The 27,822-nt window shown below is 47.5% G+C and overlaps 1 protein-coding gene across 1 annotated transcript; it reads right to left on the reverse strand.

Moving 5' to 3' along the window:
* On the reverse strand, window positions 1-27,065 carry LOC100080393 (plasmolipin). The gene is made up of 4 exons (XM_001511228.4): window positions 26,796-27,065; window positions 5,731-5,904; window positions 2,172-2,294; window positions 1-1,072 (listed from the first exon to the last, which is right to left on the reverse strand). Exons 1-4 carry the CDS (start codon window positions 26,940-26,942, stop codon window positions 953-955), a joined length of 564 nt encoding a protein of 187 aa, XP_001511278.1. The 5' UTR covers window positions 26,943-27,065; the 3' UTR covers window positions 1-952.
* Between the last annotated feature and the right edge of the window lie 757 nt (window positions 27,066-27,822).

Raw genomic sequence — 27,822 nt, forward strand, 5'->3', positions numbered from 1 at the left:
TCCTTTTAAAGGCTTTAATACCGATGTCTTTCACCACTAAATAACCACCTCATTTGAAACTCACCAAGAAATCCCTTATGTGCTGCTTTGTACGTGCGATATGTAGAACGAGGATGAAGACTTAATACTATTTTTAAGAATTTTTTTTTTTAACTTCAAATGATTTTTCTCCTAGTTTGGTACGCCAGTGAACATGACATTTTCTTTTCTGCTCAAAGGATAATTTTAACTAGCACGTAAGTATGGTGGGAGGAGGGTGGGGAGAATTCTGCACCGTCAAATGCTGTTAAAACTCTACCATGGAACTTGAGCTTTAGAAAAGTTATTAAAACAATCACAGGGAGTAAGTTTTAAGAAATCAGATGATTAGAAGGAATTTAAGCATAAGGCTGGCTAAGCCTTTTGAAACACTAAGACCCCTATGGTTAGCTTTATGTACATTTAACTGCAGGGAGTTTAAGGTGACCTTACTGATGGGACAGTAAGAGTCAATGGTATTTATTGAGCACTTACGGTGTGCAGAGCACTGTACTACAGGTTTGGGAGAGTACAGTGTAACAGAGCAGGCAGACACGATCCCTGCCCACAAGGAGCTTACAGTGTCGTAAAAATCTTCAGTTGCCCCGTGTCTATCGTTCACCACAAAGCTGGGGCCGAACAGACCCATTGTCCCTCTTCCTCTCCCAGGAACTTCCTGAAAATAGGAACGCATTTGGTGATGAGAAGGTCACCCTTCAGCCTATCTCTTGGATCTACCAGCGGGTAATCAATCAGCGTCAATACAGGGTGGAGATTCTGCTTCTCTAAGTCACGGAGGGCGGGCATCAATGGGTGCCCTCGGCCACAGCCACGTTGGCAGTAGGCCTCGTATCTGGTGAACGGTGCTCTCCAGAGCTTCAGCCCGTTGCCAGGTAGATGTCAGAACCAAAGCGGCCCATGGGCGTTGGTGACTTTAAGCATAGTTAGTGCCAGTCATCTGACTGGTCGCTGCATTGCTGCCAATTCCTTTCCAGGTCTGGAAGCTGAAGAAAGCACTTGCCCCATAGGCAATCATCACCAGACAGGCAAAGAACTGAAAAAGAAGAGAAACACCGGGTGGGACGGGGTCAGCGTGACCTAATCTCCAGGGGGCGGGAGGCGGAGAGAGGAGGACGGTGCGGCCCAGTCCACGAGTGACAAGGAGCCCTGGGACTCTGAAGCTTTTATCAAATAATTAAGAGTCCCAGGAACTTAGGTTGGAAGGGACCATGACAAACTCTTTTTCCATTGGATTCTTGAGGGGGAAAGTGTGTTTACAGGTATCCATAAATGGCTCTTATGGGAATGTAATTATTTTTAAATGGTATTTGTTAAGCACTTACTTTTTGTCAAGGACTGTTCTAAGCGCCGCTGGGTAGACCAATCAAATAGATGGTATTTAGTGAGTGCTTACTATATACCGAGCACTACACGGAGCACTTGGGAGAGAACAATTTGTTAATGAGATATACATCGCCTTGATTCTATTTATTGCTATTGTTCTTGTCTGTCCGTCTCCCCCGATTAGACTGTAAGCCCATCAAAGGGCAGGGACTGTCTCTCTATGTTACCGATTTGTACATTCCAAGTGCTTAGTACAGTGCTCTGCACATAGTAAGCGCTCAATAAATACTATTGAATGAATTTTACAGACAAGGTAACAGACAGGCACACAAGAGAAGCAGCGTGGCTTAGTGGAAAGAGGACAAGCTCGGGAGTCAGAGGATGCAGGTTCTAATCCCGGCTCCACCACTTGTCTGCTGTGCGGCCATGGGCAAGCTGTTTAATTTCTCTGCACCTCAGGTACCTCATCTGTAAAATGGGGATTAAGACTGTGCGCCCCACTTGGGACAACGCGATTACCTTGTATCTACCCCAGTGCCTAGAACAGTGTTTAACAAATACCATAATTATTATTAAATGACTTGCCCAAGGTCACACAGCAAGCAATCGGCAGAGCGGGGGGGTTAGAACCCACATCCTCTGGCTCCCAGGCCTATGCTCTTTCCAGAAGGCCAACCTTCTCCGGTTGAGATTGAAATTATTTCTCTGGTTCTTCTGAGGCCCATTTTCACCTCTCGGTCGAGTTGAGATGGGAATCCCATTTATCCCTATTTCCACCCACCGCAAAGATCAAAGTCCCTCACACTTACCGAGGCCGCGGCCCTTTTGTTGTAGGACAGAGAGCCACGGTGGGATGTGCTTTGGACTGACGCGGAACAAGTTATGAAGCCAGTGATGTACAGGATGGCAGCAGACACATTAAAAATCAGCAGCTATAAAGGAAAGAGAAGAGGTTGAGATAAGTGACTGGCAGAAGTAGAAGCAGCACGGTGTAGTGGATAGAGCACGGGCCTGGCCGTCAGGGGTCATGGGTTCTAATCCAGACTCCACCGCTTGTCTGCCGGGTGACTTCAGACAAGTCACTTCACTTTTCTGTACCTCACATCTGTAAAATGGGGATTAAGTCTGTGAGCCCTACGTGGGACAAGCTGATTACCTCGTATCAACCCCTGTGTTAGGAACAGTGTTTGGCACATAGTAAATGCTTAACAAATACCATCATTATTATTATTTGGTAGATATTTTCTTTGCCCACAGTGAGCTTACAGTCTAGGCCAGAGTGGGCATTAGTAATAATCATCACTTTCTGGTAGAGAATCCACCAGTAAAATTAGATCAGTCAATTTTGGAAGACAACTGACGCCCTTTCAGAAATCCCCAATCCCATTTATGACTGTGGAGTATTTTGAAAGAGGATGTACCCGACGCCACATGATTGCAATGAACAGAAAGAGTCATCCAATAAGAGGAACTGGAGGTTTTGATCCCGGAGAAAAGAAGGCCGGGCAGGAGACACAATCATCATCAGGTAAAAGAAGGAGGTGGTGCTGGCTTTTTTTCATATCCACCAAAACGAAACAAGAGGAAAAGAGTTTAAGCTGTAGCGTGAAGGACTTAGGTATAAAAAAGAACTTCCAGGCTGTCTGGGACCAGAGGAAACTGTAGGCATCTCTTTCCCTGAAGATCGCTTTAAACAGGTCAAACATCCATTCATTCGAGGGGGTGAACTATACATACGACATCCAATGACGCCGTTAATTCCTTCCTCCTCCAGGGTTTCCCAACCATTCTAGGGAGACAGCTTGGCTTCTCACCAGTGTGTTAACACCTAACAAAACCATTCTGTCTTAGAGATGACTCACATTCCTAAATTTAAAATGTCATTGAATTCCAGAACAATGCTGCCTCTTGCCTGCTTTGACGGTTGTAATGTCACGTGTCATTCACACTCCGAAAGCTCCACATCTCAGTTGCGGGGATTTTCTGGTGCAAAAATATGATCAAAGGGTTCCATGAGATCTGAGGGTGGGAAGCGTATTAACCGACCGACTGTCGCTAGGACAGGAACCGTGTGAAAATCCACAAATGGAGGGCGGGAGGGATTCTTCACGGTACGATGAGCAGTCGCTATTTACAGGCGATGATTTTGGAAACATCATCTTCAAATACCTCCTCCAGGTGGATGATTCCCAAATCTACATCTCCAGCCTTGATCTCTCTCCTGCTCTGCAATCTCACAGTCCCTCCTGCCTTCAGGACATCTCCGCTTGGATGTCCCACCGACATCGCAAACTTAACATGTCCAAAACAGAACTCCTTATCTTCCTACACAAACCCTGTCCTCTCCCTGCCTTTCCCATCACTGTTGATGACACCACCATCCTCCCTGTCTCACAAGCCTGTAACCTTGGCATTATCTTCGACTCATCTCTCGCATTCAACCCACACACTCCATCTGCCACCAAATCCTGTCGGCTTTACCTTTACAACAGTGAGAAAATCCACTCTTTCCTCTCATCCGGACTGCTACCGCATTAATCCAGGCACTTATTCCTCCTTGCTGACTTTCCATTTCTCTCCCCACTCCAGTCCATACTTCACTCTGTTGCCTGTATCATTTTTCTACAAAACCAGTCCACATTTCCCCACTCCTCAAGAACCTCCAGGGGCTGCCCATCCATCTCCGCATCAAACAGAAATTCCTTATCATTGGCTTTAAAGCACTCAATCACCTTGCCCCCTCCTATCTTACCTTGCTAATTTCCTACTACAACCCTCACCGACCCCTTGCCCACGTCCTGCCTCTGGCCTCGAACTCCCCCTTCATGTCCGACAGGCGATCGCTCTCCCCACCTACGGAGCCTTATTAAAATCACATTTCCTCCAAGAGGCCTTTTCTAAGCCCTTATTTCCTCTCCTCATCTCCACTGAACTTGGATTTGTACCCTTTATTCACCCAATCCTCAGTCCCACAGCCCTTATGAACACATCCAAAATGTTAATTAGCAGATATTTATATCAGTCCCCCCTCTAGACTCTAAGCTCCTATGAGCAGAAAACAGGTCTACCAACTCTGTTATACTGTACTCTTCCAGACGTTTAGTGCAGTGCTCTGCACACAATAAACTCTCAATAAATACTGTTGACTGATGAAAACCAAGAGTCACCCTCCTGACCGTGGGGCCAAGATGTGGGACCTGCTCTCAGACAACCCAGCCACCTCTCAGATCCCCAGATGAGCCCTGCAACCACGAACGATTCTAACTCTCCTTCCCATTTCGGTTGAAAGACGCGGGCGTACCTGGCTCTGCCTGGGGCTAGCTGAACCGTACGCTTGTCCTCTAGACTGTAAACTCAGTGTGGGCAGGGAATGTATCTGTTTATTGTTACATCGTACTCTCCCAAGCGCTTAGTACAGTGCTCTACATATAGTAAGCACTCGATGTATACGATGTATTGATATCCAGTTAAATGCCATGGGAAAGGCCCCACTTCATTCTCTTGCTGCTCAAATACTCTTAAATACTTGACATTCCAGTTTTCTTGTCTTTAATTTTTCCTGTGGTGATATATACAGAGCTGTTGCAGAAACTCTGGCAAGGATCTTGCTGACAACAGAGGGCAATGAGATGCCTCAGTAATTGCCACAGTGAGAACTTTCACCTTCTTGAAGGAGGTGATAATGGTGACATCTTTGGGATCCTGTGGCAACTCCTTAACATGTGGAAGAAAAGGACCAAAGGGCCACCATCTTAGGTATCACTACTGAGGTGCTTCAGTTACCTCAGTCCTAAAATGGGCATTAAAACTGTGAGCCTCATGTGGGATGTGAACTGTGTCCAACCGGATTACCTCGCAATCACCCCAGTGCTTAGTACAGTGCCTGGCACATTCAATCGTATTTCAATCGTATTTATTGAAGTGCTTAAGTAAGTGCTTAACAAAAACCATAAAAAAAAACATTGCCAAATCCTGGGACCATGTAGGTCCCAACCAAATGGATTTGATTTGTTTGCTTTTTGTTTTTTAATTCTTGCCCTCAGTGCTGTACCACACACAGACAGAACCAGAGATTAAATGTGGACCACAAGTCCACCAATCCCGGATCCCGGATCTGCCACTTGTCAGCTGTGTGACTGCGGGCAAGTCACTTCACTTCTCTGTGCCTCAGTTACCTCATCTATAAAATGGGGATTAAGACTGTGAGCCTCACGTGGGACAACCTGATTACCCTGTACCTACCCCAGCGCTTCAAACAGTGCTCTGCTCATAGTAAGCGCTTAACAAATACCAACATTATTATTATTATTATACGTTCCACTGACAAAGAGATCCAGCCCCCTGTTCCGCTGGGGATCAGGTACTCACCACCAGAGGCCAGGGAACCATGTAAAGTTTCACGTGCAGCTGCAGGAAATAGAGGACGAACAGGATGATTGTTGCCAGCCAGAGGGTAACAGCCACAAACATCACCCAGCCATAAGCCGGGTAGGGATGGTATGGGGTGTCAGCAACGAGGGCCCAAACCAGCAATCCCAGCACCTGGACAGGCGGAGAAGAAAAGCAATATGTGAACAGGATTGAAGCTCTCAATAAATACGATTGATCGATTGACCAGCCCCCAGGCTCCTTGTGTATCTCTGAGCTGTCGGTGTCCTTGGGGAACTTCTGGTTATCACCTGGATTTAAGGGCAGGCCCTGTCTCCACAACTCAATCATTCATTCTTTGAATTTATCGAGCACTTACTGTGTGCAGAACACTGAACAATTCTAGCTGATTAGAGGCACCTGAAGGACAACAACCGGGTGTCTGTTTATTGTTATATCGTACTCTCCCAAGCACTTAGTGCTTTGCACACAGTAAGTTCTCAATAAATATGACAATAAATGAATGCCTTATTAGTAGGGCATTAAATGCTTACTGGGCACCAAGCTCTGGACTAGATTCAAGCAGCATGGCCTAATGCCTAGTAGATAAAGCAGAGGCTTGGGGGTCAGAAGGATCTGGGTTCTAGTCCCGGCCCCATCACTTGTCTGCTGTGTGACCTTGGGCAAATCACTTGACTTCTCTGAGGCACAGAGGCACTGTAAAATGGCGATTGAGACTGTGAGCCCTATAGAGGACAGGGACTGTGTCCAACCCGATTTGCTTGTATCTAGCCCAGTGCTTACAGTAGTGCCTGGCACATACTAAGTGCTTAACAAATACCACAGTTATTATTATTATTATTAGTGGAAAGAGCTCAGACCTGGGAGCTCAATCCTGGCTCTGCCACTTGTGTGCTGGGCGATTTTGAGCAAGTCACTTAACTTCTCAGTGCCTCTGTTTCCTCAATCATAAAATGGGGATACCTGTTGTCCCTACTGCTCAGGCTGTGAGCCCCATGCAGTGCAGGAACTGTGTCTGATCTAATTAGCTTGTATTTGCCCCAGCACTTAAGACAGAATTCATCACATAGCGCTTAACGAATAGCATTAAAATAATAATAATCAAGTTGGGCACAATCCCTGTCCTACATGAGCCTCATATTCTAAAAAGTAGCGTGAGCCGGTAGCTCATCCCCATTGTACAGATGAGAAAGCCAAGATCCAGAGAAGTGAAGTGACTTGTCCAAGGTCATCCAGCAGGCCAGTGGCAGAGTAGGGATGATCAGAGCTCAGGTGTCCTAACTCTCAAATGGCTCCTATCTCTCCAGTGCTCTTAGTCAATCCCAGGTGGCCGGAAGCCTGGTCCAGTCAGCTGAGGTGTGGCTATCCCTTCCTGGTCAGGTTCCCGCCGGGGGACTTTGATGGAGCAGAGCTACTTACTGAACAATACAGTTCTGCTCAATAAATCACTGCTCCCCTGTTTCTCTGCTCAGCTTTCATGTCGAGAGGAACAGGACCCCTCAAAAACTTCCTTTTGTGCCTTAGAACGATGCTCAATGCTGGCACATAGTAAACACGTCTAACAAACCATAAAAAAAGGTAATGAAATTTTTTCCGGCTCCCTGCACAGCTGAGTAACTCCTGCGCTGTGGAAGCTGGATTAAGTTTAACTGAGTGGCACGGACTCCTCCTTTCAAAGAGTTGCTGAGCTCAAGAGTCTACAGAGTCTGGAAGGGTGAGGGGAACTAGGCCCAACTGAGCTGGATCGCTGATAAGAAATCCCACCAAAGATTCAACCTCCCGACTCGGGCGTAACAGGTAGAGCTGGCAGGCCGGAAACCTGGATTCCAGGCCTAGATCGGTTTCTGGCTTGCTGAGCAGCCTTGGTCAAGTCGGCTAATTTCTCAGTGACTTAGTTTCCCCATCCATGAAACGGGGTTAAGAATCCCTCCTGCCCCTCCCTCCCTTTCACCCTTTCCTTAATTCCTCCCTCACAAGGATTCTGAAACACAAAAAGAGATCAGAGCTGAAATGCCTTTGGTCTCTCTGGGAGCAGTGTCATTATTATTATTACTTCTCAGATTCGTCTTTTCACATTCAATGGTATTTATTGAGTGCTTACTGTGTGCAGAGCACTGTTCTAAGCACTTGGGAGAGCATAATACCACAGAGTCACATGTGCCTCCCTCTATAAATGGCCTTTTTGAGAACCAGAATGACTTAGTTCAGCTGTGTGACTGTGGGCAAGTCACTTAACTTCTCTGTGCCTCAATTACCTCATATGTAAAATGGGGATTAACTGTGAGGCTCACGTGGGACAACCTGATTACCCTTTATCTCCCCCAGCGCTTAGAACAGCGCTCTGCACATAGTAAGCGCTTAACAAATACCAAGTAAGTGCTTACCAAAAGCAACGTTATTATTAAAGCATAGGCCTGGGAGTCAGAAGGACATGGGTTCTAATTCTGGCTCTGCCACTTGTCTACTGTGTGACCTTAACTTCTCTGTGCCTGTTACCTCATCTGTAAAATGTGAGCCCTATGTGGGACAGGGACTGGTTCCAACCTGATTACCCTGGATCTACCCCAGCACTTAGAAAAGTTCCTGGCACATAATATGCACTTAAATACTATTTTTTTAAAAATCCCTGCTCACAAGGAGCTTACAGTCTAGAGGGAGAGGCAGACATTAATATAAATAAGTTAGGGATCTTTATGTAAGTGCTGTGAGACTGAGGTGAGGGTGGGGGAAATACCAAATGTCCAAAAGGTACAGCTCCAAGTGCACAGATGAGACAGAAGGGAGAGGGAGACAGGGAAAAGAGGGCTTAATCGAGAAACGCCTTTTGGAGGAGTTGTGACCTTAATAAGGGCTGGTGATATTCTGGCGTATACGGAAAGAGAGGGCATTACAGGCCAGAAGGAGGGCGTGGGGAAAACGTTGGTAGCAAGATAGACGAGATGGGCACAAGGTGAGCAAGCTGGCGCTAGAGGAGTGCAGTGTGTAGGTTGGGCTGCTGTAAGAGATCAGTAAGGTAAGGTAGGAGGAGGCAAGCCGACTGAGTGCTTGAAAGTCTACGGTAAGGAGTTCCTGTTTGATGCGGAGTTGGATGAGGAGTAAGGAGACAGGGGAAATACTCACAATAGCCATGATCCTATTGAGAGAAAATGCTTCTGGTTATGTGGTACACAACCAGGCAGGAGAGTTTTTGGATTGAAGTCACTGTAGAATCATTCTCCAATTCCTTAAAATGTTTAAGTAGCTTCTGTGGCACCACCCTAGCTGCTGAAATACTTGGCTTGGCTGTACATTAGTCTCCACATTTAAATCTTCTCTACCAGCTCCACATATTTATTTCTCTTTTTTGCCCTTCTTTTGGGCTATTTCTGTTTAGGCAGTTAATGGACTCAGCAGGGTTTTTGTTTTTTTGGTGTTTTTTTTTTAATCAAGCAACAGACTATCCATTCAGTTTTCTCTCCCGCTCAGACTCACGCTTATAATAATAATAATGTTGGTATTTGTTAAGCAGAGCACTGTTCTAAGCACTGGGGTAGATACAGGATAATCAGGTTGTCCCACATGAGGCTCACAGATAAGCCCCGTCTTACAGATGAGGTAACTGAGGCCCAGAGAATTGAAGTGACTTGCCCACAGTCACACAGCTGACAAGTGGCAGAGCCAGGATTCGAACCATGACCTCTGACTCCCAAGTCCAGGCTCTTTCCATTGAGCCACGCTGCTTCTCCTTCTAGTATACCATAGCTTATAGAGACCACAGAGCACAGTATACTAGAGAAGCAGCATAGAGTAATGGATAGAGCAGGGTCCTCGGAGTCAGAAGGTCATAGGTTCTAATCCCAGTTTGGCCACTTGTCTGCTGTGTCACCTTGCGCAAGTCACTTCACTTCTTCTGTGCCTTAGTTACCTCATCTGTAAAATGGGGATTGAGAATGCAAACCCCACTTGGGAAAGGGACTGTGTCCCCAACCTGATTAATTTGTATCTACTCCAGCATTTGGAACAGTGCTTGACACATAGTAAGCACTTAATAAGTACCATAATTATTATTATGAGACCACTTACTAGCGCAGTTAAAGACCGATAACGGAAGATCTTAGCCACATCATCACACTTGTGAGTAGAATCCACAGGAGCAGTCCAAACATCCTCCAGTTACACTTTTTGTAATTAGTAGCTGCTTCTCATTCAGGTGGGAAATTGAGGCCCAGAGTATTGAGGGGTGGGGGCACATCATGTGGCTGGATTTGGACCCAGGTTTCCTGACTCCCATTCTATTCATCTCTGTTGTCTATCCCACCAAGCGTTCCCCAAGTCCACAGGAAACAGCATGGCCTAGAGGACAGAATCTGGCCTGGGAACCAGAAGATCTGGGTTCTAATTCCAGCTCCGCCGCTTGTCTGCTGCATGACCTTGGGAAGATCACTTCACATCTCTACACCTCGGTTTCCTCATCTGTAAACTGGGGGTTAAGACGATGAGCCCCATGTAGGACAGGGACTGTGTCCAACCTGATTAACTTGTCTCTACCCCAGTGCTTAGAACAGTGCTCGGCACATAGTAAGCGTTTAACAAGTACCAATATCATTACTACTATTATTTAGGTCATTGTCCTCTAGACCGTAAGCTCCTTTTGGATAGGGAATATCTCTGTTATACTCTCCCAAATGCTTTGAACAGTGCTCAGCACACAGTAAGTGCTTGATAAATACCCCCGGGTCTTCTGATGATCAGAGAAGACCCTTTCCCCAGTACCAATGACAAGGCTTCTGTCCCAAGCACTGCAGACAGGCTACAGGAGTAAGTGTTCCCACAGCCTGGCCTAGTAGATAGAGTAGAGGCCTGGGGATCAGAAGGACCTGGGTTCTAATCCCGGCTCCGCCACTTGTCTGTTGTGTGACCTTAGGCAAGTCACAACTTCTCTCTGCCTCAGTTACTTCGTCTGTAAAATGGAGATTAAGACTGCAAGCCCCATGTGGGACAGAGAAAGTGCCCAACCTGATTAGCTTGTATCTACCCCAGCGCTTAGAACAGTGCTTGATACATAGTAAGCACTTAACAAGGACCATCATCATTATTACCATTACCAGGAGGTACCCACCACTACCTATCACTACCTTAATGTTGAATAGCATGGTCTTGGCCTAAGAACCGCCAGGAAGCCGCCCCAATTCCAGACAAACTGGTTTTCCTCGGGGCTGACTAGGGAGGGGCAGGGAGTGGCAGAAAACCACCATGGTGGGAACTATTTATTTAAGACATTCAGCTTAGCCAGGTTTCACCCCGGCGGGAGCCAAGCAGCGCGACCCAGTTCGGATGAAGTTCTGAGTTCCTCAGGCCTCTCCCTTGCTGAAGATTCAGTCCGAATCAAGGCACCATTGCCCCCAGAGCAAGGCCAGATTCCCACTTCCTTCCCTGAACTGGGGTGAGGAGGGAAGGAGAAGTTTATGAGAAGCAGTGTGGTCTAGTGGATAGAGCACTGGCTTGGGAGTCAGAAGGACCTGGGTCTCAATCCCCCCGCTCCGCCTCTTGTCTGCTGCGTAACCTTGAGCAAGTCACTTTGCTTCTCTGTGCCTCAGTTACCTCACCTGTAAAATGGGAATGAAAAGTCTGAGCCCCACATGGGACAGGGACTGGGTCAAACCTGATTAGATTTGATCTATTTCAGCTCTTAGTTCAGTCCCTGGCACAGAGTAAGCGTTTAACAAATACCATTAAAAAATTTAAAATAAAGGAGGAGGGGAGAGGAAGACCTGAAGATTCGGGGAGTCCTGAGTTCAAAACCCTGCTAAAATCATATCTTCTACAGGGAGTGCTTAGTAAAGTGCTCTGCACATAGAAAGCAGTCCATAAATGCCATTGATTGAAGACTTCTCTAGCATCTAATCTTCTTGTCCTATTCACCCTCCTTTGTATGTCATTTATACACTTGGGAGCTGTACCAAAGCACCTCAAGATTCACCTCCACTGTCAGTCAACTGCATTTATTGAGTGCTTATTATGTGCAGAGCACTGTACTAAGGGTTTGGGAGAGTACAATAAACAGACACATTCCCTGCCCATAATGAACTTACAGTTTAGAGGGGGAGATAGACGTTAATATAAATAAATTACTGCATTTATGTACCTATCCTTATACTCTGCTGCTTCCCCCAATCAGTGGTATTTATTGAACACTTACTGTGTGCAGAGCACTGTACTAAGCGCTTGGTAGGGTACAATGCAACAGAATTGGCAAACGTGTTCCCGGTCCACAACAAGCTTACAGTCTAAAGGGGGGAGACAGGCATTAATACAATTAATCTGTAGTTCATTTAAATGTGTCTCCCTCACTAGATTCCAAGCACCTGGAGGGGAGGATCACATGTACCAACTGATCAGTGGCATTTTTTGAGCACCTACTATGCACAGAGCACTGCATAGTACAGTGCAAGAATTGGAAGACACATGAGCCCGTAAGAAGTAGTGTAATGTTCTGCACATAGCAAGTGTTCGATAAATATAATCGATCGAAGCTCCCAGAATCAGGCCATGACCTCTGCTGTGCTTGAACTGATTTTGTGAGGTCAACTTTAACAACTGAGACGAAATTGATACCGTATTTGAAAATCCTCCGAATCAATCCAAACTCCTACTACAGCAAGAAAGGAGGGATTCCACAACCTTGCACTCCTCCTCTCACCTTTCCCTTCCTCATTCCCCATCACCCACTCACACGCCCCATCTGCCAAGAGATTGTCCTGTTCAGCTTCAAAACAGATGGACAAATGGGGTTAATTTGTAACCAGAGAATCTTACTGAAACCAGAGGGAAACAGCAATCAGCATTCAGCCTGCCACCGCCCCATGGAACTTCAATTTTCTGAGTGAAACCCAGGATTATCTACCCAGAAGTGACTTTGTCTGAAAATGCCCCAGAACTATGCAGAACTATCCCAGGGCTCATTTCATTCACCAATCAATAAATCAATCAATAGTGTTTATGGGGCATTTACTCAACGGGCAGGGAACGGGTCTGCTAATTCTGTTGTATTATACTCTCCGAAGCGCTTAGTACAATGCCCTGCACATAGTAAGCACTCAGTAATATGACTGATTGACTGATCTCATCTATCTTGCCACCAACCTCTCACTCACATCCTGCCTTTGGTCTGGAACTCCCTCCCTTTTAGCCAACAGACACTCTCCCCACCTTCAAAGCCTTATTTTAATTTTTTGTATTTGTTAAGTGCTTACTATGTGTTAGGCATTCAACTAACTGCTGGGGTAGATAGATCCCTGATGCTCGGATTGGACAACAGTCCATGTCCCACGAGGGGCTCACAGTTTTAATCCCCATTTTACGGATGAGGAAACTGAGGCTCAGAGAAGTGACTTGCCTAAGGTCACACTACAGACACGTGGTGGAACGAGGATTAGAACTCAGGTCCTCCAACTCCCAGGCCCATGCTCTTTCCACCATTCATTCAATAGTATTTATTGAGCGCTTACTATGTGCAGAGCACTGTACTAAGCGCTTGGAATTAACAAGTCAGCAACAGATACAGTCCCTGCCTTTTGACGGGCTTACGGTCTAATCGGGGGAGACGGACAGACGAGAACAATGGCAATAGAGTCAAGGGGAAGAGGTGAGGAGGGAGGGCATTCCAGGACCGCGGGAGGACGTGGCTCAGGGGTCACTGGTTGGAAGTTAGAAACTGGTGGAACCAAATGTCTCCATGTTGGAACTGGGTCAGGCGCCTCAAATGTTAAAAGAGCAGAGAATTCTGACTTTAGACACGGACCAAATCACACCGAGGGGAATTATAAGGCCCCAACAGAAATATGACCACACTGAGGATAAATACAGTGTGATCTAGTGGAAAGATCACAGGCCTGGGAGTGAGAGGACTTGGGTTCTAATTCTGCCTCTGGCACCTGTCAACTGTGTGACCTTGGGCAAGTCACTTCACTATGCCTCAGTTTCCTCATCTGTAAAATGGGAATTAAGTTCTACTGTATCAAGACTGTGAGCCCCATGCGGGACAGGGACTGTGTCCAACCTAATTAACCTGTCTCTGCCCCAGCACTTAGAACAGTGCTTGCCACAAAGTAAGCACTTCATAACTATAAGAAAAAAACATACAGGGCACATCAAATGTGTGGCGCAAGTACAACTCCAAACACAGTTGGAACTGATCCAGATGCTTTTTTGACACAGGATGCCATGAGATTGTGTCTCAAGACCCTTCACCTTCACTCCACCCGTGTTTCCTGTCTCTCCTGTTTAGGATTCCACCAAAACTAGGGCGGCAGTTTCCCCAAAGCCACCATGGTCATCAGCTCCTCTGCACACCTCTCCGAGCCACAAGATTCCTCCCTCCTGTCCCTTTTCTCCTGCCACAGTAGAGACACTGCCTCATTCACTTTCCACCTCACCCACACTCCCTCCCCAGATAGGGTGGCCAGCACCGGCCTCTGAAAATCCAAACCCAAAACCTCTCTTGGCATCACACAAGCTCCGCCGACATGCAGGGAGAGGTGATGACGTCTTGGACTATGTTTTGCAGAAATCAGCTTGATTCAATCGAAGGCTATTTCACCACCGACCTTTCACCCACACCCTACCTCAAGCCTGAAATGCCCTACCTCATAACGGGAAGACAATCTCTCCCACTTTAAAGCCTTACTGAAGACACACTTCCTCCAAGAGGGTTTCCCTGACTAAGCCCTCCTTTCCTCTTCTCCCACCCTCTCTACTTCACCCTGACTTTCTCCCTTTATTCATCCTCCCACTCCCAATCCCACAGCACTTATGTCAGTATCTGTAATTGATTTATATTAACGTCTATCTCCCCCTCTAGACTGTAACCTCGTTGTGGGCAGGGAATGTCTTTTATTGTTGTATTGTACTTTCCCAACCACTTAGTATAATGCTCTGCACACAATAAGTGCTCAATAAATATGAATGAATGGAGTGTTACTCGGGAACCACTGTCCTCCAGCTGCTCCAGAGCCCCTGTGTTCCCCTCCTGTGTCTGCCCAAAGCCCGGCCCAGGGCCTAAGCCTCAGAACTTGGCAGCAGGAAGCTTGGCACCGAAAGTTAAATTGAGGTGAGTGCCTGGCACTGTATTGGAACCAGAAGAGTCAGGACAGCTGAAAACCGGACTGTCCGGAACAACACCGGACCTTTTAGTCTCCCCATTCCTGGGTGTGGAAAGTCTGGCCTCCTGCAACCCTCCCTGACCGCCAACGGGGGGGCCACTCCTGATGCCTTTAGTGGAAAGGGCCTTAAAAAAGGACCACCCCCACCCCGCAGCTGTCTGCTCCGGCTCGGACTTCACCAGGCCCCATCTCTTACTTTAGAACAGGATGAAAGGGACATTATGGAGAAGAAAGGCCTTTGTGAGCCTGGAGCACAAAGGGGCCGGTGGCGGGTGTCCTGGCTTCTGCCTCAGACGGAACAGCAGCTCATTTTCCCTGAAGGGCCCAGTGAATGTATTTTGGGGAGGACAAACAGCACAAGAAGCACCTTGTGAAGTCCCCACTTTCTCCCACAGTGGCGTAGGGAGTGTTACTAACTCAACCTCACAACCTCCACGGTCCCACCCCTCTTAGCCCAAGCCCTGGATCTCCCCTCGGACATCTCTGCTTTAAACTCAGGCATGCCCAAAGCTTCGGGCCTCCCGTGTTGCCAGCAAAGCTCATAAAGGGATCTGGGAGCCGAGTTCCCATCCTCAGGTAGGAATCCCTGACTGGAGGCTTCAGTGAGGGTCAACTTCTGGTCAGAGAGGCCGGTCCAGCCTGACATCCAAGGTCAGGCTGCTCCTTGGGTTCATCCTTCATTGGAAGGGAGTTCACCCAGCCCAGAAGAGTCCTTTCGCTAGGAGGAAGATATTCTTCGGCTATTACGCAGGAGTCCCCAATTTTGTTACCATGAGGAAGACCCCACAAAAATCACAGTGCAAACCCGGGCAGACAGAACAGTGAAGGAGCATGGCCGGGAGCATTTGTCCTTCCTGGTTTCAACCTCGGCACAGAGCCGCCAAACCCTGAATCCAGACTTGAACAACAGAGAGCTGGAAGGGGAGGAGGGTGGAGGGAGTTCTGAGCCTCAGCTTCTTCGTATCAAAGCTGTATTCTCACTGCCCTGGAGCAGAGAAAGGGCAGGAGGTGTCATTGCTTGTGTGTGAAGCTCTTGGAGATCCTCAGGGGAGAATTGACATGTTTTACCTCAGTCTCTCCCTGTCTGACTCGGAGCAGCACACATGAACGAGACAGACCATCCCCTCTATGAAATTAGCTCTCATTTTCCCGATTCTTAACCAGGTTCCTACTTGAATAATGATTTTTTATGATGTTAAAATGTGTGCTTTGATTTAGCTTCTCCACATGGGTGTCCAGATGAGCAATGGCTCCAGTATTGCTGCTACATCAGGGTTAGGTTTGGCTGGCAGTGGATGAAGGAAAGCCCCAACCCAGGAGAGTTGGAGGGTGTGGGTGCTCTGGCCACTCTGTCCTTCCCCATGGGGACACTGCCCTGCTCGAGGGGCTGAGAGGTGTGAAGAATATAATGTCAATGCCAACTCGTGGGCCAGCACTGCTCTACCCACTAGCTTCTCCTGTCCTGGTAGATATTTTTGGATGGAGGCCAGGGCAAAAGGCAGGAAGAGCCATTCACCGGGGGGGCAGCCGGAGGTAGGGACAACGGCAATCTTTTAAAGATTAAAACAACAAAAACCCTCAAAGCCTTTCTACTGATAATACTAATTTATTGGTAATTTTTTTTTCAACTGCAGTTTGCACCCTACAAACTTCCTGAGCACATGCAATACAGGTACTTGTCAGAGCTCAACACAGTGAGAGTCTTCATAAAGAGTCAATCGTACTTATTGTGTGGTGTGTACTAAGCACTTGGGAGAGTACAATATAACAATATACACATTCCCTGTCCACAATGAGCTTACAGTCTAGAGACTGTCAAAAGCTAGGAAGAGAGCTTACAAAGTCACTAACTGTAAACTCCTTGTGGGCAGGGATCATGACTAGCAACCCCATTGTATTGTGCTCTCCCAGGTGTGTAGTATAGTGCTCTGCACACAGTAAGAGCTAAATAAATGATTGGCTCCAGGAAGGGCAGAGTCTTGTACGTGAGAGGATCCCTTTTTTTTCCTTAAAGGTTTCAGAGTGTTAATAAGATTAGCCACCACCCACCCGCAGCAACCACTCCCTTGATTGCAGCTCAAGTGGCTGCTAAGCAAGGAGCAGGGTGCCTGCACCCAGAGATCTGGAAGCCCAGGACACTTGGCCTTTACTCTGGTCCTGACGTATTACCTGACTTCGGGCAAGTCACATGTGGTGACCATGAAAATAACCCTAGCGAGAGGGGAGGGAAGAAGAGAGGGCACAGGGCCGGTGTTTCCTTCTCCCCCCAACCCCAGCTTCCCTCCTCCCAACAGCCGTGTGGGTGAAGCTGCTCTTTCCAACTCTGGCCTGGGAATCTGGGTTAGGGAAAGAGCACAGGTGGGGACAGGGTTGGATGGAGAAGCAGCATGGCATAGTGGATAGAGCACGGGCCCGGGAGTCAGAAGGTCTTGGGTTCTATACCTGACTCACCCAAGGTTGCACAGCAGACAAGTGGCAAAGTCACTTCACTTCTCTTGGCCTCAGTAATGGCCCCATCTGTAAAATGGGGATTGTGACTCTGAGCCCTAAGTGGGACAGCGACTGTGTCCAGGTCCTGTCGAGTTAATGCCCTGAAGACTGTACACTCCTTGCGGCTGGGATCACGTCTTTTAACTTCATTGTTTTGGGCTCTCCCAAGCACTTAGCCCGGTGCTCTGCACACAGTAAGAGCTCAGTAAATGCCACTGCCTCTGCTCTCCCTCAGCATTTATTGCAAGTCACTTCCTTGTGGCTCAGTGTCCTCATCTGTAAAATGGGGATGAAATACCTGTCCTTCTTCCTTAGACTGTGAGTACGTGTGGGATTGGGACACTGTCCGCTCGCTTATACTGTGTCAGTGCTCAGTACGGTGCTCGGCCCATAAGCTTTACAGAGCAGCATGGCCTAGTGGAAAGAGCCCAGACCTGGGAGCCAAAGTTCTTCCCCTCCCAGCTCTGCCACTTGCCTGCTGTATGACCTTGGACAAGTCACGTCACTTCACTTCTCTTGACCTCAGTTACCTCGTCTCTAAAATGGGGACTATATCCTCCAACCTCCAAATCAGATGGTGAACCTCATGTAGGCCAGGGACTGTGTCCAGCCCAATTAAGTTGTATCTAGCCCAGTACTTAGAAGAGTGCTTGTCCCATAGTAAGCACTTGACAAATACCATACCAGCAACATCTCCATGCCCTATAGACTGGGAATGTGAATTACAGGTTAAAGACTGATCAGTAAATAGGGTACACTAAGTAGTAAAGGTCCTGAATTCATTAAGGGCTCCCTAAAACTAATCCCTGGGTTAAAGATAAACAGAACATGGTCTCTGTCCCACATGGACTTTACTGTTAAAGTAAATTACCTCATCTCTCCATTAACTACCTAATATTTCAAGAATGCCACAATCCAGAGAGACAGACACCCTGGACTATCTCGTCCCATTAGCATTTTTCATTAACAATACGAAGCCAGACCATTTCTTGGCACTATTGCATTAGGCCGCTAAACAAGTCCCGCACTAGTTGCATAGACCAGGATGAAGGTGTCCCCAAATTAATAGTAATTTTTTAAAAATTGTATTTGTTAGGCACTTACTATGCGCTAGGCATTTTACTTAGTGCTGGTCTACAAGATAATCAGGTGGACACCATCCATATCCCACAGGAAGCTCACAGTCTTAATCCCCATTTTACAGATGAGCCAACTAAGGCCCTGAGAAATGAAGTGACTTGCCCAGGGTCACAGAGCAGACAAGTGGCAGAGTCAGAATTAGAACCCAGGTCCTCTGACTTCCAGGCCCATGCTCTATCCACTAGACCACATTTCTTCTCAATTCTAAGTAATTCTAAGTCTCAATCTGGGCCTCTCCAGGCAACAAGGCATTCTAACAGGAGCCAGGATGTGATGGTAAACATGGGGGCACTTTGAGTTCGGTGGCAGGTGATCTGAAAAGAAACCTGAACTTCTGACCCTGAGAGGAATGAATGCCTGCCGTGCCTTCTACTCTCACTTAGGCTGGGTTTGATTTAAACTTGATTGTAAATTGACACAGCCTCAGGGTGGTCAGGACTGGCCTGAAGCAGAATGGGCCCAGCGATGCGCTTGGTCCAGACCAACCCTCTCACAAATACAACTCTATTCTGCTTGGGGGAGGCAAACAGATTCTGCTTTGCATTCCTCCTGGTGGATTCTGCCTTGGGTCTTCTGACCGTGTCCCTCCTTTTGACCTCAGTTTTTCCAACTGGAAAATGGTGACCATTATCCCACCATCCAACTCAGCATGAGAATCTGAAGTTCTGTGAAAAAGGTACGTCATTTTTGTTTCACATCCTCTACTTAACTGCCATCTTGCCTTTGTTTTCTCCCAAACTGAACTACAAGCTTCGAGAGACTTGGACTTTCTCCCTTTTGTACACTCCCTCCGCTCTCAGTATGTTGATAAAATAAAAAAATTATGAATGGTAATGAGCAGCTGCAGTTATTTCCTGCTAATCCGGGCCAATACCTGAACAGTAAATTATGTTTGAAAAACAGCAGAGCAATGATCAGAAAAACCCTTATGATCTTATCAAAGACACTGCTGTATTAAAATGATGCTTTTCTTAAAATGGGCAACTTGGTTTTTAAACTACTCAAATTTGAGGCACATAAAAATAGAGATTGGGAGGGGTTGGAATCTCATATAGATTAAATAATTCCATTCTTTAAGTTTAAATGACTTTTTCCCCCTAATTTAAAGGTTTCTCAGGTTCCAATCCTGATTAATTATAACATTCTTGAGGGTGAGGATCATGTCTACTAACTCTATTACAGTCTCCTAAGCACTCACTAAGTGGTGTATAGAGGTGTTCAATAGGTGTTTAATATATACTCCTAACTGATTGAAGCCAGTGCAATAACAGAAATTCACAATGAAGCAATGTGGCCTAGTGGATAGAGCAGGGAACTGGGAGTCAGAGGACCTGGATTCCAATTCTGGCTCCGCCACTTGTCTGCCGTGTGACCTTGGGCAAGTCACTTCCCTTCTCTGTGAAGTTTCCTCATCTGTAAAATGGGAATTGAGACTGTGAACCCATGTGGGACAGGGACTGAGTCCAACTCAATTTGCTTTTATCTACCCTAGCACTAAGTACAGTGCCTGGCACATAGTAAGCATGTAACAAATATCATAAATTTAAAAAAAATCCCAAGTTTAGGAAAACCGGGTTGATCCCAAATCCCATAAAGCACACTAATGCCAAATAGGCCACCCAAGCCCAGCAGACCAGGTTAATTCCTTTCTCCGGCCAGAGGTGGAATATTTCTGGAATTTCACACAGTCCAGTCAATCGTATTTATGGAGCGCTTACTGTGTACTGGGAGATTACAGTGTAACAATATAAGACACCTTCTCAGCCCATGGCAAACACAGTCTTTCCCTGCAGTAACTCAAAAGATATCCTGCCTCCTCTAAATATCGACCCCCTCCACCTGCACCTTCAACCCATCCCTTTACATCTTATCAAATCACTTGCCCCCCTCTTCTTCCCTTCCTGGCTGCCATCTTCAACTATTCACTCTCCAATGCTTTCTTCCCCATTGCTTTCAAATATGCTCATGTATCCCCTATCCTAAAAGATGTTCCCTTGACCCCACAACTCCCTCATGTTATCATCCCATCTCCCTCCTACCATTCCTCTCCATTACACTTGAACGAGTTGTCTACTTCCTCTACTCCAATTCTCTCTTTGACCTCCTCCAGTCTGGCTTCCACCCCCCTTCGCTTCATTAAAACTGCAAACGAATAGTCACTATTCATCTCCTTACCAATTCAACAGCTACATAAGTGCTCACCACCCCATTCTCCTGGAAACATTATCTAACCTTGGCTTCACTGACACTGTCCTTTCCTGGTTCTCATCTCTTTAGCCGCTCATTCTCAGTCTCTTTTGTGGGCTCTTCTTCTGCCTCCCCCACCCCCGCCTCACTGTAGGTGTCCCTCAAGGTTTCGTTCTGGGTTCCCTTCTATTCTCCATCTACACCCACTCCCTTGGAGAACTCATTCACTCTTGTGGCTTCAACTGCTAAGACCATGCAGACGATTTCCAATCTACATCTCCATCCCTGATCTCTCTCCTCGAAAATCTCATATTTCCTCCTGTGGCCTTCAGGGCATCTCTATTTTGATGTTCCGCTGATACCTCCAACCTCACAAATCCAAAACAGAACTTCTCATATTCCCATACAGATCCTGACCTCCCCATGACCTTCCCACCACTGTAGACAGAAACATCATCCTCCCAGTCTCCCGAGCCTGTTGGTGTTATCCTTGGCTCATCTCTCTCATTCAAACCACATAATCAACCTGTCACCAAATCCTGGGGGTTCACCCTCCACAATATCACTAAAATCCACCCTTTCCTCTCCATCCAAACTGCTACTATGCTCATCCAAGCACTTATCCTAAGCCACCCTGATTATAGCATCAGCCTCCTTACTGACCTCCCTGCCTCCCATCTCTCCCCACTTCAGTCCATACTTCACTCTGCTGGCCAGATCATTTTTCTACAAAAAAGTCAGGCTGTGATTCAGCACTCCCCAAGAACCTCCAGTGGTTGCCCATCCACCTCCTCACCAAATAGAAACTCCTTACCATAGGCTTTAAAGCAGTCAATTTAATCCCTCCTACCTTACCTCCTGATTTCTTATGACAACCCAGCCTTCATACTTCACTCCTCTAGTGCCAACCTACTCATTGCAACTCCATCTCATCTACCTCACCACCAACCTCTCACCCATGTCCTGGTTCTGGCCTGGAACGCCCTTCCCTCTTCATAACCAACAGACGGCCACTCTGCCTCTTCAGAGCTTTAATAAAAGGACATCTCCTCCAAGAGGCCTTCCCCGACTGAACCCTAATTTCCCCTTCTCCCACTCCCCTCAATGTGTCATTCTTGCACTTGGATATGCACTCTTTTTTCACCCATCCCTCAGACCCACAGCACTTATGTACATAGATGTAATTTACTTATATTCATGTCCATCTTCGAAGCCCTCTAGACTGTAAACTCATTGTGGGCAGGGATTAAATCTACTAATTCTGTTATATGGTACTCTCCCGAACCCTTAGTACAGTGCTCTGCACACAGTTAGCACTCAATAAATACGACTGATCAGTTGATTTTTCTGGGGCCAGCATCAAGAAGACTTGGTTGTATGGCCAACCATGGGAAGTGCAAGATTCCTCAGAACCCCTGGAGAAATGTTCCTTCTTTCAGGGATGAAAGAGAAGCTCAGATATGCCAGACTTGAGGAGAGCCAAGGAACAAAGTGATCCTTGGAACTCAGGACCCGGAACACAGACATACAGGGATTTTCTCCATCCAAGGGTTTGGTTAAGGCCCTGTAATGAGCAGAGAGCAGGGCTTCCTTGCTAGCTACAACCCTAGGAGATCTAACATCTTGTGTACCATCAAATCAATCAATGGTATTCGCTGAGCATTTGCTGTATGCAGAGCACAGTACTAAACACTTGGGAGGGTAAAATATAGTAGTTAGAAGCAGCACAGGAAAACAGCACAGGGCTGGGAGTCAGGGGATGTGAGTTCTAATCCCGGCTCCACCACTCACCTACTGTGTGACCTAGGGAAAGTCACTCAATGTCTCTGTGCCTCAGTTTCCTCAGCTGTAAAATAGCAATTAAGTATTACTTATTAATAAGGGTCGTGGTATTTGTTAAGCATTTACTATGTGCCAGCTGTGTACTAAACACCACGAGAGAGAGAGAGAGAGAGAGAGAGAGACATTAAGCAGGCTGGACACAGCCCTGCAGCAGTGTGGCCTAGTGGGAGGAGCATGAGCCTGGGAGTTGAGGACCGGGGTTGTAATCTGCCATTTGTTTGCTGTGTGACATTGGGCAAGTTACTTCACTTTTCTGTGCCCCAATTTCCTCATTTGTAAAATGGGGATTAAATACCTGTTCTCCCTCCTACTTAGAATGAGTGCCCCATGTGGGACAAGGACTGTGTCCAACCTGATGGTCTTGTATCTGCCCCAGCACGTAGCACAGTGCTTGGCATATAGTAAGCACCTAAGTACCATTAAGCCAAAAAAACAACAAAACCACAGTCCCTGATCCTCACAGGACTCAGAGTCAAAATGGGTGGGAGAAAAGGTATTTAATCCCCATTTTATAGGTGAGGAAACTGAAGCACAGAGAAATTACATGACTTGCCCAAGGTCACACAGCACAGTGAAGATTAATCAACATGTATATGAACTGGGATCCTTAGTTTAAGGTTGGAAACAGAGGTTTTCTTCCTCCAGAAATTCTAAAGTCCAGAATCCCTTTCCTTTTCAACATAATCATGGCTTCAAGAAAACTCATCCTCTCCCAGCAACACCATCATCAACTCGGAAAGACATCCTAGAATCTCACCCTGTTCCAAACTCCCTTTCTCCAAAAGGTTAAACTCATTCAGCCTGAAGACTGACATGAGGTAATTCTTACAGACAGTGGCAAGTGAAAAAGTTGCTTTTTCAGCCATCTTTTTCTAATATTCAATAGTGGTCACCAGGAATAACTGTCAAGTCTGTTCTGTAGAGCTTACGGGTAAAGCCTCACACTACATCTGACAGTAAGAGCAGCCTTTTCTTAAGCGGTTAGAAACAGGAGTCTGTGAGGGATTTGCATTTCACTGAAACTTTTCCGAGTATTCCATGAAAGTCGACAGCTGGGGATTCATTAGAAAGAAAATCCCAAATCTGTCCTTCAAAGTAACTAAACTCAGGGATGTGGTTTTCCCTCAGTTTTCTTTTAAAAGTATTTAAGCTCTTACGGTGTCCCAAATACTGAATTAGGCACTGGTTAAGGTACAAGCTAATCAGGTTGGACACAGTCCATGTCCCACATGGGGCTCAGTCTAATCCCCATTTTACAGGTAACTGAGGCCCAGAGAAGTGAATTGACTCGCCCCAGGCCACAAGTGACGGAACTGGGATTAGTTGATGGAGGAGCTCATTCTTAATGTCCCATATGTAAGTTGTCAGGTAGAATCAGTTGACTCAGGATGGTGCATTGTAACAGAAGCCAGTTGGGGTGAAAAATGCCTCCTGGCCTTAACACCAGAGGAGAAAATGGGGTCATCCCTGACATGTTAAGTGATGGGGTTGGCCCAAAGGCCTTTTATGGCCTCGGGAGACTTCGGGGCCAGGACGCCACCCCCCAGGAATCACTTTCTGGGAAGACTGGGTAAGAGTCTCAAAGTTCCACCTCCAGATGTCCGCCCACTACTCAGACGGTTTGCCCTCTCAGTGAGAGCCCGGGCCAACCCTTCTTTCTTCCTGTTCACGATTAGAGCCCCGAGCCTTTCTCTCTCACCACTCCTTACACAACATTCCCGCTTAGAAATGCCTTTATCCCTCCATCTGGCTTCTTGAAAAATCCATATATCCCCAAGAGCAATCAATCAGTGGTACTGAGAGTTTACCAGGGGCACAACACTGTACTAAGCACTTAATACACTAAGAGCTAGACCACTCCCACTGTCCTCTCCTATCATTAAAAGATCGGGGAAGGCAGCATTGCAGAGGGAGGGGGAGTTACACTGTTGGAGTTATGAGTAATGTTGGTTGAAGGGAGGGTTAACAGAAAAGGGTGTGTGGGTTGATGGCTCCCTGTTTAACATCAACAAGGAAGAATTAGAACGTTTCCTTAGCCTTAAACCGGGGAAAGTTCCCAAGGGCTTTCCAGTGTAGGGTGCGATTTATGAAAACAGAAAGAGGGATTGGGGAATAAGATCCCTTGTGAGTCTTCTAAAAGTAATCTGGAATTAAAACTCTTTCCTTGTCATTTTGGGGAAGGGATCAACTGCACTAAGACGTTTTCATTTCTTCCCAAGAACTGATTTGGGGTTAGGGAAGTGAAGGTTAAGGGAGACTGAGCATTTTCTCCAGGAAAACAGCACCTATCCACCTGGGATAGGTAAGCTCCTTGTGGGCAGGGAATGTGTCTTTTTACTGTTATACTGTACTCTCCCAAGCGCTTAGTTTGGTGTTCTGCACACAGGAAGCGCTCAATAAATACGATTGAATAAATGAGTTGGCTAACATTGGCTATCGTGTCCACTGTCTCTGCTTTTTCATTCTTTCATTCAATCCTTTTTGAGTGCTGACTGTGTGCAAAGCGCTGTACTAGGCGCTTTTTGACCCCATCTCTCAGGGCGGAGCTAGAGGTTTGCTGTCTCCCCCGGCTCAGAATTTCTCAGGAATGGCAGGTGGGGGTAAAAACACCAGCTCGATCCCGCAACCGATCCCCGGCGAGAAGCAGGAAGCTTTGGAGTTGTAATCGGCCGCATCCCCGCAACGAGAAAGCGTCTCCGAGGCCCGGCCCGGTCCCAGGGGGGTCCCGGGAGCCGCGGCACAAAGCCAGGCTTCTGAGGCTTGGATGCGATGGAGTGGGTCTCTGACTCTAGCAGTGAGGCTCAGTGGAAAGAGCACGGGCTTAGGAGTCACAGGTCATGGGTTCTAATCCCAGCTCCTCCACTTGTCAGCTGTGTGACTTTGAGCAAGTCACTTCACTTCTCGGTGCCTCAGTTACCTCATTTGTAAAATGGAGATTAAGACTGTGAGCCCCACGTGGGACAACCTGATTACCCTGTATCTACCCCAGCGTTTAGAACAGTGCTCGGCACATAGTAAGCGCTAAGCAAATACCAACATTAGTATTATTTTCTAGTCCTTTTAACAAATAACCAGGACCAGGGCTTCCCCCGCCCAACCTGGACGGCGGCACCGGTGGCCCCCCGCTGCCCATTACACATCCCGGGACTCCTCCCATCCAAACCCACCAGGGCGCCTCGCATTGCCCGCACCCCGGGGCTCGGAGGAGAGGGAAGGCGGGGGGGGGAGTCGTACAGCCCGGGCCTGGGAGTCAGAAAGTCATGAGTTCTAATTCCGACTCCACCACTTGTCTGCCCTTGAGCGAGTCACTTCACTTCTCTGGGCCTCAGTTACCCCATCTGTCAAATGGGGATTAAGAGTGCGCGCCTCAAGAGGGACAGGGATTGTGTCCAACTCGATTTGGTGTATCCACCCCAGCGCTCAGTATGGTGTTTGGCACATAGAGCTTAACAGAAATCACAATCATTATCCAGCACCACCCGGGCGCAGTAGGCGCCTAACAAATATCCCAATTATTATTATCATCCAGGACCATCAGGGCGCAGAAAACGCTTAAGAAATACCCCAATTATTATTATCACTCTTACCCAAGACCATCAGGGCGCAGTAGGTACTAAATAAACACATTTACAGTAAATAAACACATACCCCAATTATTATTATGATTATCCAGACCCAGAGCGCAGTAAGTACTTAACAAATACCCCAATTATTATTATCAAGGGCCATCAGGGCGCAGTAAGAGCTTAACAAATACCCCAATCATTATTATTGTTATTGTTACCCAGGACGATCAGGGCGCATGAAGCGCTTAACAAATACCCCAAGCATTATTATCATTATTGTTACCCAGGGTCATCAGGGCGCATGAAGTGCTTAACAGATACCCCAATCATCATTACTATTATGATTATCCAGGAGGATCAGGGCGCAGCAAGCGCTTAGCACATACCCCAGTCATTATTATTATGGTTATCCAGGACCAGGAGGGCGCAGCAAGCGCTTAGCGCACACCCCAGTCATTATTATGACGATTATCCAGGACCATCAGGGCGCAGTAAGCGCTCAGCACATACCCCAATCGTTATTCTTCTTGGTACCCAGGCCCAACAGGTCGCACTAAGCGCTTAGCGCATACCCCAGTGATCACGACGCTGATTAGCCCGGGCCATGAGGGCGGGCCGGCCGGCTCCCCCGCCGAGGGTGGGAGCGGAGGGCAGGCGAGGTGGGGAAGAGGGTACTCACCATTTCCAGGAGCATGAGGGCGGCCAGCGAAGAGCGGAGGAAGCGCAGGTCGGGGCGGAGGGCGCGCAGCCCGGGGAGGGTGGAGCGGGGGGTCCCCGGAGCCGGGGTGCTGGTCTGGGTGCTGACTTTGGACGGGAACTCGGACATGGTGCGGGGGGCTGCGGGGCTCAGCCCCTCTCCAGGGGCAAGCGCGCCGGCCCCGGAGCGCAAGCACTGCGCTCTGCGCTCTGCAGGCCCGAGGGGGCAGGGCCCGGGCACCCAGCGAGGGCCAGGTAGGACGGCCCGACCCCCTTCCTCGCCCCTCCCACCGCAGCCACCGCCCCTTTAATTAACCCTCCACGCGAGGAGGCAAATCTCCCACACCACCGATCCGCAATACGCACGGCCCTGCATCCTTAGAAGAAGAATCAGGATGAGAGTCACAGTGACGGCCTGTGTCCAGCGCTTATTAGGGGCCAGCCACTGTGCTAAGCGCTGGGCTGGATACAAGCCAATGGGGTGGCCGTGCATCCCGCCAAGAATAGTAATAATGATAATCATAATGATGGTATTTGTTAAGAGTTTACTAGGGGCCAGCCACTGTGCTAAGCGCTGCGGTGGATGCAAGCCAGTCGGGTGGCCGTGCATCCCGCGAAGAATAGTGATAATAATAATCATAACGATGGTATTTGTTAAGAGTTTACTAGGGGCCAGCCACTGTGCTAAGCGTTGTAGTGGATACAAGCCAATCGGGTGGCCGTGCATCCCGCGAAGAATAGTATCGTAATGATGGTATTTGTTAAGAGTTTACTAGGGGCCAGGCACTGTACTAAACGCTGGGTTGGATACAAGCCAATCGGATGGCCGTGCATACTGGGAATAATAATAGTGGCATGTGTTAAGTGCTTACTATGGACCAGGCACCGTACTAAGCGCCGGGGGGCGGGGGGAGTACAAACCAATCCGGTTGGACACAGCCCCTTGTCTCAAGGGGGGGACCCCAGTCTCAGTCCCCATTTTCCAGATGAATGAATTGAGGTACAGAGGA

Source organism: Ornithorhynchus anatinus, chromosome 11 (genome assembly GCF_004115215.2).
Source record: "Ornithorhynchus anatinus isolate Pmale09 chromosome 11, mOrnAna1.pri.v4, whole genome shotgun sequence".
NCBI lineage: Eukaryota > Metazoa > Chordata > Mammalia > Monotremata > Ornithorhynchidae > Ornithorhynchus > Ornithorhynchus anatinus.